At 37.5% G+C, this 13,874-nt stretch overlaps 2 protein-coding genes across 2 annotated transcripts; both read left to right on the top strand.

The window, feature by feature from the left end:
- The first annotated feature begins 2,875 nt into the window (after positions 1–2,875).
- LOC126759660 (uncharacterized) lies at positions 2,876–3,410 on the top strand. Its single transcript, XM_050474642.1, has 2 exons — positions 2,876–2,933; positions 3,011–3,410. The coding sequence occupies exons 1-2, from the start codon at positions 2,926–2,928 to the stop codon at positions 3,408–3,410; spliced, it is 408 nt and encodes a 135-aa protein (XP_050330599.1). The 5' UTR covers positions 2,876–2,925.
- Positions 3,411–5,913: 2,503 nt separating this feature from the next.
- Positions 5,914–6,891, top strand: LOC126759656 (uncharacterized). The gene is made up of 2 exons (XM_050474627.1): positions 5,914–6,043; positions 6,118–6,891. The coding sequence occupies exons 1-2, from the start codon at positions 6,033–6,035 to the stop codon at positions 6,563–6,565; spliced, it is 459 nt and encodes a 152-aa protein (XP_050330584.1). The 5' UTR covers positions 5,914–6,032; the 3' UTR covers positions 6,566–6,891.
- The last annotated feature ends 6,983 nt before the right edge of the window (positions 6,892–13,874 follow it).

The following is a 13,874-nucleotide window of genomic DNA, read 5'->3' on the forward strand; positions in this document are numbered from 1 at the left end:
TCGTTCTATCGAACGCGATATTCGTTCCATATAATCTTTCTCTCGAAAACTCGTAACGTCGACTCATCAGCTATTGTCAACGTCCATGCCTCTGGACCATAAAGCAGGACGGTGATAATGTGTGACTTATAGAGTTTGGTCTTTGTTCGTTGAGAGAAGACTTAGCTTCTCCATTGCCTGCTCACCTGTTGGCAAGAGTTATTCTGCGTTGGATTTCGTAGCTGACGTTGTTGTTGGTGTTAATGCTGGTTCTAAGATATTCGAAATTATCTATGACTTCGAAGTTATGACTGTCTACAGTGACATGGTAGTCAAGTGCGAGTGCGACTTCTGTTTGTTTGATGACAGGAGATATTTCGTCTTGCCTTGTTCACTACCAGACCCATTTGTTTCGCTTCCTTATGCAGTCTGGAGAAAGCAGTGCTAACGGCGCGGTTGTTTAGGCCAACGATATCAATATCATCGGCGTACGCCAGCAGCTGTACACTCTTAAAGATGGTACCTTCTATATTTAGTTGTGCAGCTCGAATTATTTTCTCCAGCAGTAGATTGAGGAAGTCACACAATAGGGAGTCGCCTTATTTGAAAACTCGTTTGGTATTGAACGGCTCGGAGAGGTCTTTCCAGATCTTGACGGAGCTTTTGGTATTGCTCAACGCAGGTTACACAGCCATATGGTGTGAATAATATTGAAAAAAAAAACAAATATTTTAGCTCATATACTAAAATAAACTGTACGTTTGAAACCTTCTAATTAAAAAAAAAAAATAATCAAAACAAGAAACCTTTCAATAATTCGCTTATTAATCACACACATCCCTTAGGATTTTAAATACACATTTTGAATTATTAGTTTTCTTCGTTTCGAAATTCCTGAATTCGGGCCTTAGGCAGAGACATTCCGCCAATCGCATAAAATGGATCTGGGGTAAGAAATACATATTCCGCAATTTATAAGCCAAATTGGTTGAACTGAATTACCGCTATATTATTTTTCAGTAGCGATGAGGTTGGAGAGAACTCAGCAGGAAAAGATTCCAATATAAAAATGATTCCAAAGGATCAGCAATGTCTTCCCGTGTATATGCCTTGTGCACCATATTCGGCGTGTACACCTCGGCTAATAAATTTACCGTTTCCGAACGAATTCAATTGGAGCTATACGGGTAGAAATTATGACGAACAGGTTGTTGTGCCCGCAAAGAAACGTAAAGTGAAAACGGAAGAGAATTAAAATGATTGTTGCAAGTGTAATACAAAATTACAGTTTTAAAAATGATTGAATGCCTGGCAATCCTGAAGGAATATGTCTTACCAAATTTAAATTGGGCTCGGTTATTAAAAAATTAATATATGTATCTCGAAAATTTCCAGAGAATTTTCCAAAATATTGTATTATAATTTGGTTACTTGTCAACTGTGGTGGGCGGAAATTACACATTTTTCCCAACCGCTTACGTACATTTGAGGCTACAAAAGCCTTTCAGGTTCGATAAAATGCGTCGGTTCGTAGGCTTTATCGGGCGGTATGTGGATAGTCATACATCGGTTCATTCCTGCACTTTATTAGTTGATCTATTTGAAATTTAAAGGGCTTAAGTTAGTAGTTCATGAAGCCCAACCGAGTTATTATTTTGGAAGGACAAGTCCGTTCCCAGTTTGAAGCATTCTAATAATGGAAGATTGCCTTCTGTTCTAATTCTTCTGCATTGGCGTAGACAACGCTTACGCTGTACAGACGAGTTTACAAAAGCGTGCTGGGAGATCTTTATTTTCGCTGTTTGACCCCAATTGGAAATTCCAAGTTTTGCCAGGTCCTTTTGACCTGGTCTTTCCAACGAAGTGGAAGTCTTCCTCTGCTTCCCAGGCGGATACTGCTTACAGCCGTATAGTCTTGCGGGGATACCAAATTCAGACACTGCGGCATAAAGCCAGCTCCTTTCCGTGCTGTTAAAAGCAGCTTTGAATTCGACAAAGAGGTAGTGAGTGCCGATCCTCTTTTCACGGGTTTTTCCAAGATTTGTCGCAAGGTGAATATCTGGTGCAGATTTTCCAGGCCTAAAGCCACACTGATAAGGTCCAATCAATTTTTAAACGGTGGGCTTTAATCTTTAACACAGTACGCTTGATAGAACCTTATATACGAAGTTGAGGAGGCTTATCCCACAATAGTTGGCGCTGATTGTGAGGTCTCTCTTTTTCCTCTTTTCTTTTTCCAGTCATTCCAATTCCGAAATGTCAAAACCTACCACATCCAGTCAACTGTCAAAGTTGGTCAGACACCCTCTCTCATTTCCAATGACAGTTGAGTTCGGCGTCTCTTTATCTCTGGCAGTAAATGTTAAGACCTCAGTAGATACTACTGTCGTTAAGATCTCTTAGCGTACGCACGTCTAAAACACTGGAAACGTGTCTTAAGTCTATCGCAACTTGATCGATCTGGTTGGTGGATGTTCTAATTACAACAAATAATTTTGACTTTGACTGAGACTAAAAAATAATCTGTTTATATAGTATTTAGAGCTCTACAGGATTTACATCTGGTTTTCAGTGCCCAAACTGGAAACTAAAAGCTCTTTTATGCCTGTTCTCTCGAGTGAGAAATCAAGCCAAAACATTATTAAAAGGAGTATCGTTGCTCGTCTTTATCTTTTTATCCATTTTCATCTATTTCGGAGATATCCGGAGCAAGTTTAAGATAATTGATATATTCACCACGAGCCGGGTCTTCAGTTGGAAGAAATAATACACACTCTATTCAAATATACATATATTTGACAACATATTTTTATTTTTAAGTAATCCTGTCTGCTTTTCAAGCAAACGTAATTATCCTTTCAAGGCACTGAAAAATATAAACAAAATTTTACCAGCTCCGTATTTAAAAAAAAATAAATTTTTGTAACCAACAAGAATAAGGCCATAATGACTCAGTAAGTAGTTATCAAAGTAATGGACCAGTGTTGATTTTTCACCCAAACATTTAAATTACGATTCTAATTGATCCCAGGCAGAACGGTTTGTTTCCTATAAATAACGCATGGTCTCTAACAACCGCTTGTCCACCGAATCTACCACCTCCGGGAGAATATAATTGGAATTACGATAAATACTTGTATGATGAACCTCCTAGCTATGACAATTGTGATAACTTCGCTGCATGTGGAAGCACCTATTTCCAACAACCTTGCCGCCGTCGCGCTATTCGTCCAAGATCTTGGTTTGGGCGCCAAATAGGTCCGCCAGAAAGCGCTACCACCTACAATTGCTCTTTTTACAAAAAGTCCTACAGCAAACGCTGTCCAATATGGCCCAGAAATCAATTGCAACGCTCGTATGCGTCACCACCGCGCTGTACAATGAATCAGTTGTCCTATACGTATCGGTTGAAACATAATATGTGGTATTGAATGTTGTGCTCACAACATTGTCCAAAATTATATGAAATAAAACTTTTTGACGTCTAACTTTTCTAATATGGAGTAAGTCTCCTAACTTCGAGTATTTTAATACAATTAGATTATTCTTCTTTATTGGCGTAGATACCGCTTACGCGGTTATAGCCGAGTTTACAACAGCGCGCCAGTCGTTCTTCCCTCTCGCTTCCCCTGCGTACTGCGTCAAATACTCTAAGCACTAGAGTGTTTTCATCTATTCGAGCGATATGACCTAACCAGCGTAGTCGTTGTCTTTTAATTCGCTGAACTATGTCAATGTCGTCTTATATCTCGTACAACCAGATTATTGAAGTATATTTTTCAAGAGGTCATAGATATCAGAAATTTTCCTACCATTCACTAAAACAGGTTTGTTATGAAATTTTCTCTGAACTGTAGAATTCGAATCAGGGCTGCAAATTATGGACAACTGGTGACATCTGTGATTTCCATGAGATTGATGAGTCCTCTAAAGACTGTAATAATAAAACACATTACTTTTTCGGAAATAATCTAAGTTAACTATTCACATATATTTCACCATTCTACAATGGCGACCATTAAGATATATATTAAAGGGGCTACATGAGTTTTATGGCCTCAAAAAACGGGTTTTTATTGTCTCTTGTCCTAAATGCTTATGTTGATAGTTCTGTAAAAACTGCCTTGACAAGTTGCGAGTTTTTCTCGAAACTGTGTTTTGTAAGACTTGCGAGTTAAACGATCTTTATTAAATTTTAAGAAGGTCTTCGAGATACAGTTAACAAGAACTTTCAAAAACACGGAGAAGTTTTCACCAAAATTAAAAACCTCTGCCATTAAAACGTTTTTACTTGTTTTCTTTCATTAAGTCAGCATATATATTGCTGCTATATATATTCTGTCCAAGGCAGCACTAAGTGTTGCAAGGTGCAATTTGACGTTTCCATTGGAAAGTTTGACATTTTTTAGCATAACATCACTCAGAACGTTTTGTCATTTAATCGTGAATTGTTTTATTTACAGGGAATTAAAAAATTCATCTCGGCCAAAAATGGAATTAACTCGTGAACATTTTCGTGCGATCATTTTTCACAACTTTCGACGTGGATTATCACGACAAGAGTGCATCGATGAACTAAAATCTTTGTATGGCTATGAAGCACCATCCTATAGCACTGTGAAAAACTGGTACAACGAATTCAATCGTGGCCGACGCTCGCTTAAAGACGAATTCCGTGAAGGTCGTCCAAAAACAGCCGTTGTGCCAGAAAACATCGATGCCGTACGTGAACTGATAATGCAAGACCGTCATGTAACATACCTTCAGATAGAGGCATGCCTATGCATTTCTCCCACCAGCATACATTCGATATTGCATGAACACCTGGCCGTAAAACAGGTTTGTTCTCGTTGGATCCCGCACAATTTGACAATCGCTCAAAAAAAGGCTCGTGTGGAAGCTTGGTGTAAAGAAATGCTGAAAAAATACGATCGCGGTATAAGATCGTCACAGGTGACGAATCATGGATCTATACGTATGAGCCCGAAACAAAACAGCAATCGACCGTGTGGTCGTCGTCCAAGACGAGCCAAATCCAACGAAAGTTGTTCGTGGAAGAAGCACTTCGAAGCAATTGGTCGCCTGTTTCTTCGGCAAAACTGGTCATGTGGCGACTGTTCCGCTTGAGCAACGTAGGACGGTCAAATCTGAGTGGTCCACCACCATTGTTTGCCTGAAGTTCGGAGAAATTCGAAAAACGAACAAGAGAAGACGAATCATTGTGCACCATGACAATGCGAGCTCTCACACATCGGCTCAAACCAGCGCCTTTTTGACCGGCCAAAACGTCGAATTGATGGGTCATCCGCCGTACAACCCTGACTTGGCACCCAATGACTTCTTTGTATTCCCACACATCAAGAAAATAATGCGTGGTCAACGATTTTCGTCGCCAGAAGATTCTGTTGAAGCATTCAAAAACCATGTTTTGGAGGTGTCTCAATCGGAGTGGAAAAAGTGCTTCGAAAATTGGTTTGAGCGCATGCAAAAGTGTATAAATCTTGATGGAGAATATTTTGAAAAACAATAAAACCATTTTCGTTGATAAATATTCCTATTTTCATTATTAGGCCAGAAATATATATAGCAGCCGTATGTATGTATGTATGTACATATATGACATTAACCGCTTCGTTTTTTTAGTATGTTCTGTGGTATGGTCCCACCGGAGATTTGCGAAAGAAAGTAAATATAGTCAGAATTAGTTTAAAAAAAAAAAATTATGGATAATTATAATTTTGTAGTCATGGAGTCGCAAGTTTCGCGTGAAAACAGTTATAATACGATATATAGTATATCCGTATATGTATATAGTTTTAACTATAGTGTACTGTGAGTTTGGAAGCTTCTGTTTATTTATTTAATTTTTGAGTATTCGAATTCGAAAATTTTTATTGCCTTTTGTTTTGGTTTAATTTTTCCTTTGAAATATTTTGTTAATTAGTTTCGAAAAAAATTCTAAATTACAACAATTCTTTATCACGCTTAATAACAAGACAAACTGCTACTTACCACGCTCCAACTCAGCAGCTCGAAAAGAAAGAAAATAAGATATGTTTAGCGAGTAAGTAAATGTATTCACCTGGACTATAGCTCTCTCTTTGCTTTACTCATACTCCCCCGCCCGCTCCTCTGCAGCTGCGACAACTGTAAATGTGACGCTAATGGCGCTTGTGCTGATGGACAACGTTTAATGGGCATGGAGCAGTTCACCCTACCCTCCTGTGATCAGTGGCAGCCATCGATCGATTTTATGCTGTGGCCGCCGGGCAGTTGCGAGTATGGCTGTCACGTGGGTATGTGCCCGAATACGAATCCACAAACAGACTGTTGTGACGCCTATAAAAATCGGAATCTGCCCAGATCACCATGGTCGTCCACAGTCCCTTGTCACAGCGCAACAACCAAAAGTCTCTCGTACTGCCGGCCCTGTGCGACCGCGAACCGCTGTATGCGACGTAACCTTATTTCTCCGGAGAATCCATTGTTCCACCCGACGCTAGAGTTTCGTCAGAAGGATCTTCCGTTACAGACACCGGTGTGGCGGCCTAATGGACCAACACAACGATTTTCCGAGAAACTTTAATGAACTTAAGACATTTTACTTACATGCATATCGGTGACCACAAGGCCAAACGGCTTAAGTCGATTTTGGGCGGCTTTGAAAAATACTCTTTAAATGTTGTTTTTGGCGCTAAAATCATATTTCATGATTTTAATTGTTGATTTTGGATGAAATAACTTTGAGATGCTGAAATTTGCTACCAAAAACCAAGATGGAGTTATAATTCGGTTCCGCCTTCACTCGATTTCAGCTGTTTTTCTTTAAGGTCACTGATATATATAAGTTCTTGAATCGTTCTACAGAGAATTTACATAGTCTAAATAAATGTACACAAACAAAAATTCAGTTGTAAATATTGTGAAACCAATAAAAAGTACAGTTTAAACACAGAATGTAAATAAAAAAACGAATTTCTAAGGAAATGAGTCTCATTATTTACCAAAATAATACTAGAATGATTGTACCAGAGGATGAAATAGAATTGTCAGACAATGTTCCCAAAAAATACTCAAATCTTATTCGTATAAGTACATGGTAATATATTGCTAAGATACTCATTGTATTATTAATGTTCCCTCTGATACTAATATTGACTGATATATTAAATTTGAATCGTGAGGACGATCCTAGCGGCGTACTTGTCAAAAGCTTTTGACACAGTCAATCACATAACGCTATTAGAAACCATCAAACAATCTACGCCCCCTCCAGAGCTGAAGATATTTCGAGGATAAGATAATTTAAGAAAAATTAAACAGGGGCTTTCTGTATTTCGAAACTCCATTAACGCAGACGATATTGGCATACCAAGTTCAAAGGTGAACAGCCGGATCTTTATAACTTCTTCCCTAAAATAACCTTGACACTATCACCCCTTAAATCCACAGCGACAATATTTACTAACTGGATAATAGAGTACAGACTGGATCTTTATTTCACAGTCGATGACATTAAAATTCCGACTGTTGAAGCGTTACACTTGACAGCCTGTGCTCCTTCACTCCGCATACGATCGCGATTTTTGTCAAGGTACAGAGCCGCAACTCAATCTTCAAGTCGCTAGCCGGCAGCACCTGAGGAAAGAATAAAGAAACGTTGTTGCAAGATACGAGCCAATCGGCCTGCCTCTGGCCGATATGGTTGCCAAGATGTAATGAAACGCAAACGAAGAAGCTTCAGACATCGTGCGGTTACAGGACCACACCTATACCTTGAGGCCTTCGTGATTCCTGTTAAGGAATATAATACACTCCTCTGCAAGCAGTTTTTACTGAGATTTTGAGAAAACATTCCTACAGCTGTTTGCTTAAAGCGGAGCATCCGGAAATTGTAATTAAGCTCCCAGGGTAAATGATATTTCAAAAAAATGTTTTTTGCTAAGTTGGTAAGGCTGTCATCCGGTTTGTTTACAGCAGCTGCTTAAGTCGGTAGTGCGTTGCGACTTTTACAATGGATAAAAATATCGAACAAAGAATTTGTCTCAAATTTTGAATTCCTAACCAAATTTCGTGTTTCTTCAAAGACGGTTGAGAGATCGTTGAAGAAATGCCTCGTTCATGACGACCTTCGACCTCTTCAACTGTTGAAAATATTAAAAAAGTGAAGGATACGGTGCTTGAAAATCGTCAGGCAAGTGTTAGAGAGATTGTAAGAGAGCTCGACATCTCTCGCAAGTCCATTTGAATGATTTTGGTGGATATTTTGGGTATGAAACGCATTCTTGCTCGACTCGTCCGATAAAGCTGAATTTTTTTCAAAAGGAATACCTTAAACTGGTTTCTTTGGACATGCTTCAAGGAGAACATTATAACTACCGATGAGACATCGGTGCAAAAAAGTCAACAATCATCCGAATGGAGGAAAAAAAACGAGGGGAAAGTGATGATCATTGTTTTTTTCGATATTCGTGGTTTGGTGCATAATGAATTTGTTCCGGTGGGACAGACGGTCAATAAGGAGTTCTATTTGGCCGTATTGAGGCGTTTGCGTGAGGACATCCGTCGAGCAATTCATGGATTTTACATGACGACAGTGCATCATCTCATCTAGCCACGATTGTGAGCGAATTTAAAGCCAAAAACACAATGAATATCTTCGATCAACCATTGTATTCAACTGATTTGGCTTCATGTGATTTTTTCTTGTTCCCCAAACTAGAATTGCTGCTCCGTGGAACCCGTTTTCAGTTGTTCGAAGAGCTAAAACAAAATTCGCTGAACCCAACCCACCAAAAAGGGCTTATAAAAAGTGTTTTGAGGAGTGGAAAAATCGTTGGCATAAGTGTATTACAACTGGTGGAGATAACTTTAAAGGCGACAAAATAAACATTTATGAATAATTAAACATTTTGCGTTTAATTTACAGTTTCCGGGTACTTGTTTATCACAATATATACACAAAACGATTTTTAAGAACAAAATCCTATCTGTATCTCATTTTGAAACCGCAATCAGACCCTCTATACAAATAGCGGATCAGAGAGAATGTTGACTAAAATCCAATACTATAACTCATATATCTATAAGCTGATTATACGAACATGATTCCAAAACCATTTTTTAATACCGGATAAAAGTGAGGATTATATTAAAAACTCAAGTCTGTCGAGTTATGAGTCTTCACTCAGAATTTCGGTGTTCTCGATAATTTGAGAGCAAGCAAGTTCTCAATTCTCTCGATAATACGATAAAGATTATTTGATTTGGCTCCCCACAACTTAATGTGAGTAATTTAAGGCCACTTCGAAATAAGTACTGGAGGCAACACTCAATACCGTTAGTTAACAGTGGTGCCGTCAAATGTGGTGCTTGCGGCTTAGCACCTAATTAAGATGTATTAACAGGTCTCCAACAAACCAAAAGTCCCACAGCAGGTAATCGATGCCACTTTTTATGAGGGATAATAGAAAACCTCAAAGCAACAACATAGTGCATCTTACAACAAAAACAAAGCAAACTTATTAAGCTTAGACGAAAGAACAACAAAACAATGCCTTGAAAATATGGAAGATGACAGCGATTAAAGTACAATGCAAGCGGTGGAGACGGTTAATGATGATGATGCGGCTAATTTAAGTACTGTGTAAATATACAGTATCACGTTGTTGCTGTTGCGGTTGTTGCGGCTTTGGCACTTACCATTTGAATGCCAAATCAAATTCTCTTGTCAACAATGTAAAATGATTATAAATTTTAAAGCTTCGAATTGTGTAATTTTTTTGAATTCCTCAGATTTTATTGTACGCAAAACATTTGCTATTGAAGTTGTGATCCCTGCAAGCTTGTGGCGAGTGGGCGCATGCGTAGCTTGTTCTCTTGCGGCGCATATTATATACTTACCTATTCGTTACAGCATGTGAGTTGCCATGAAATTTTTACATCTCTGACATCTCTAAAGTGGGGCATGTTGTCGAGACATGGAAGGAACGTTCTCTTAATCCTCCTGTGAGTTCCGGTCCAACTTTGCATCCAATCCCACGTCGTTTTTCAACAAATATCTGTTGACTTTTATCATATTATCGGCCATTCTTTTTCTATATTTTATAACGGGACTAAGAGGAGACAAATTTACTGCATTGTTTGTTGAAATCCATATTTTATCGCTCTGAAATCCTTCGGAACTTCGACTCTATTCCTGATTAAATATTCAGACCACTTGGTCACTGAGTTCTTACTACATAGTTTCTTTTGGTTTTAACCTCGCTCATCCATTGAGCTACTTGTGGATGAGCTCCATATACTTAGTTGCATAATAACAGAATATTTGCTGGCAGTCATAAGGTGGATAAGCACTAATTATTACAAGTCTTGTAGTCTACAGAAACCTGATCCTTACAAAAGCTTAGCATATATCGTTAATTTGAAATTATGGATGCTCAGAGCGTTTTCCGTTTCCCTTACCATAAGGATACTACAGAGTTCTCCAATAAGAGTGATATGATTTTTTTTTCAAAGAACAACACATAAATTGTTAAGAAAATTGTGAAAAAAATGTTTTTTATTTGATTTGAAGTCACATCGATACAATTAAGCTCTGAATATAACATTATTCAAATGGCCTCCACGAGTTCTTTTGCGAGAAAAAATTCGATGAACCCAATTTTCGAGTACTTTTCAACTAAATCAAGTCTTATGTATGTCGCGAATAGCACCTTCAATATTGACCTCCAAAGCCAGAATAGAGTTTGGTTCATTGCTAAAGACGAATGATTTCAAATAACCCAAAAGGAATAGTCTAATGGTGTTAAATCACAATTTCTTGGAGGCCTTTCAATGTCACAATTTCTTGAAATAATCGAATACCCAAACTTTTCTTGCAATAATTCGGTTGTCGCACGTGCTGTGTGCACAGTTTGTCGCTCCGTTTTGTTGGAACCAAATGTTGTCAGGATCAACTTCTTCCAATTGCGACCATAAAAGTTGGTTATCATTTATCTATACCGCTCTCACTGACATGAATAATTTGTGGATTTTCTATGCACCAGAATCGACAGTTTTGATTATTTACCGCACCACTCAGATGAAAGTGAATCTCTTCGAAGAGGATGTTTTTTTTTAAATCTTTATTGTTTTAAAGTTGCTCCAAGACAAAATCAGCAAATTCCCGACGTTTACGGTAGTCCAATGGATTCGGTTCTTCAGTGAGAATAATTTTATACAAATTCAAGCCCAAATCTTTTCTCAAAATCAGCCAGACAGCAATATTTTCATTACTTCGAACGGTTATCTTTGCCTTATTGACACTTGAACATTATGTAAAGAAATGTACGCTCGAAATTTAAAAAAATGGCCGAAACGACCCTTAGGGATTATATCATCCCTATTGGAAAAATTCGGTATTAAATGAATTCCCGCCATTTAAGTTATCTAATATGTGAGGAGGTTGAATCATCTTTGCTCTTTCTATTTTTGAGAAACTCAAGTTAATTCAAGTTTGCTCTCACTCATTTATCGTTGAAGGAAAAGTAATTTCTGATGGGCTCAGGATATTCCGTCGCTATACCATATACATATATACTTACTACATTTCGTCTTCAGGGACGCTGAGAAAAGTTGGTAGAAAAACATGACTCAACGTAAAGATTAAAAAACTTATCCTAAAAATTTTTAGTTTAGTTTAGTTTACATATATTTTCCAAAAACAAACCACAACAAAAAACCCAATTTTTGATGATAGGTTCGAATTAAAGTCTGTCTGGGCTGTCTTTAAATTCAAAGAAGTAATTTTAACTTGTTTAATAAGCTTAGTAGCGAAGACCAAAAAACACACAACAAATTCGAGCAGAGCTTGTCTATAGATTATCAGTTACGACTTCAGTTTTCTACGATATTTTTTACTATTAAATGTAAGAATTTTTTTATGGGAGCTCTATCTTGAAACGAATATTTGTATAAAACATAACTTTGTCATAACGTTCATATGTATGCAATCGCTGTGCTTCTGCAGCGTCTTTTAATTACGTTTATTGTTTGGCTTTTTCTTAAAATAATTTTTTTTGAATTTTAAGTGCTCCAGCACTTTCGTTTGTCATTGCGCTTTTCTTTTCTTCCGAAGCTTCACTTTCAAAGCCCCAATAAAAAATATATACTACAAAAGCAGCACTCCACTGACACACGCTCATCTCTTTGATTGCACTTCAGTTCTTTTTTCTCTGTGTCATCGCATCGCCGGCTCTTTGGCCTGCCGTTTATTCCCCGCGTTTGTCTGCCTGTCTATCTTATCCGGCAACGTTTAGTCTACACTTTGTCATTCAATCCATTTTTTTTTCATATGTCTCATGACCATTCAACAAGTCTTCTTGCCTTTCAGCGCTGCTGACCTGCCAGTCTGGCAGCATCACCCTGAACGACTGCGCGCTGGTGTATCTACAAATCTCGAGCACAAAACTGGCGCAGCTTATTAACGGTCGCTCCCTCGTTAGTTGGTGAGTTGTGGCTGTCACTTCTTCTTAACACGGTGAATTCCGAAATTTCTTTTTAAACTGTTTTTAACTAACTACCTTTTCTTTTCACAGTCTAGTTTTTTTTCAGTCCAGTATTTCAAAACACTTATTTAGTTAACTTTTTTGTCTAAATTTTTTGTCACCGATATTATTGTTGCTTCATATTTATTTGTTTTATTTTTCGATTTTTTTTACGTTATTATTAGCCTTTTAGTTTCTGACTTGCTTTCTTTACTTTTCTTTTGTTTGCTTTTATTTTTGTTTCTACCGGTTCTCGGCTCATCTTCTGTTTGTTTATGTATTTATGGTTATTTCTGTATATTTGTGTAGGCGTTGCACGAGTCGGGCTTGTGTGTATGTCATCGAGGCCAATGTTTTGGTCATTCGCCCTCGTCTCACCGGCACTGGTGCTGCAATGATGGACTGTAAACAATGGAGCTGAGAAAAGTTGGTTGTCATCGTCGATTCATTCATCAATCGCCGCAAGTGTGCTTTTGTTGGTGTTGCTGGTACAGTAATTGATATATAGTATTTCTGCTGTGTGGACTTTAAAGGAATCTGGGATATGGAATAAATTGACATTTGATGATGCTGTCAATCTGGAGTGTCTAATTATAGCGCATCGCATTTAAATTGTGCATTTATTCTAAGCTCCATGCTTTCAAGATTCTTAACAAAGATGTTCCATTAAATTTTTTTCTAACATTGTGTCTGTGGGTTTAAGGGAGTATTCTGGTCTAAAAATTAAAAAAAATCGATTTTTTTTATATTTTCAAAGTTTAACTATTCAAAATATGTGTACAAGAGGATTTTTCAAAATTCAAATTATTTTCGGAGATATAGGCATTTTTCTGACCCGCCATCCAAACTGATTCGGCCGGAACTAATCGAACAAAATACTTACTCGGAACTTTAAACGCGTTTTTCTCAAAACTGACTTTTTCGGAATGATACCCACGATTTCTCAGGTTCTACTGCACCGATTCACTTGAAATTTATATAGAGTTTTCTTTAAAGGCTTGCCTATGGTTGGAACTAGCCCCATCGCCAAATTTTTATTTTTATTATTTTTAAAAAATTCAAAATAGTCAGAAAAAGTGATCAAAAAAAACTTTTTTTTCACGCAGTCGCCATTTTGTGAAAAAAATTGTTTCTCACTTTTCCGTAGTTTCGGCCATTGCTACATTATTCTCGATTAATAATCTTTTTTTTTGGTTTCAGATAACTAGGAGGATTAAAATCATGGGTATGGTCACGTGGAAATTTTTAGAGACCCCCTACTTCGTCAGCTCATAATTTTTGAAATTTTTTACTTAAAAAAAAAAAATGGATACTAAAAATATTATTTGCCTGTTTTTTACGACACTTTAAAAATTACCTGAAATTCAT

This window comes from Bactrocera neohumeralis, chromosome 2 (genome assembly GCF_024586455.1).
Source record: "Bactrocera neohumeralis isolate Rockhampton chromosome 2, APGP_CSIRO_Bneo_wtdbg2-racon-allhic-juicebox.fasta_v2, whole genome shotgun sequence".
Classification (NCBI taxonomy): domain Eukaryota; kingdom Metazoa; phylum Arthropoda; class Insecta; order Diptera; family Tephritidae; genus Bactrocera; species Bactrocera neohumeralis.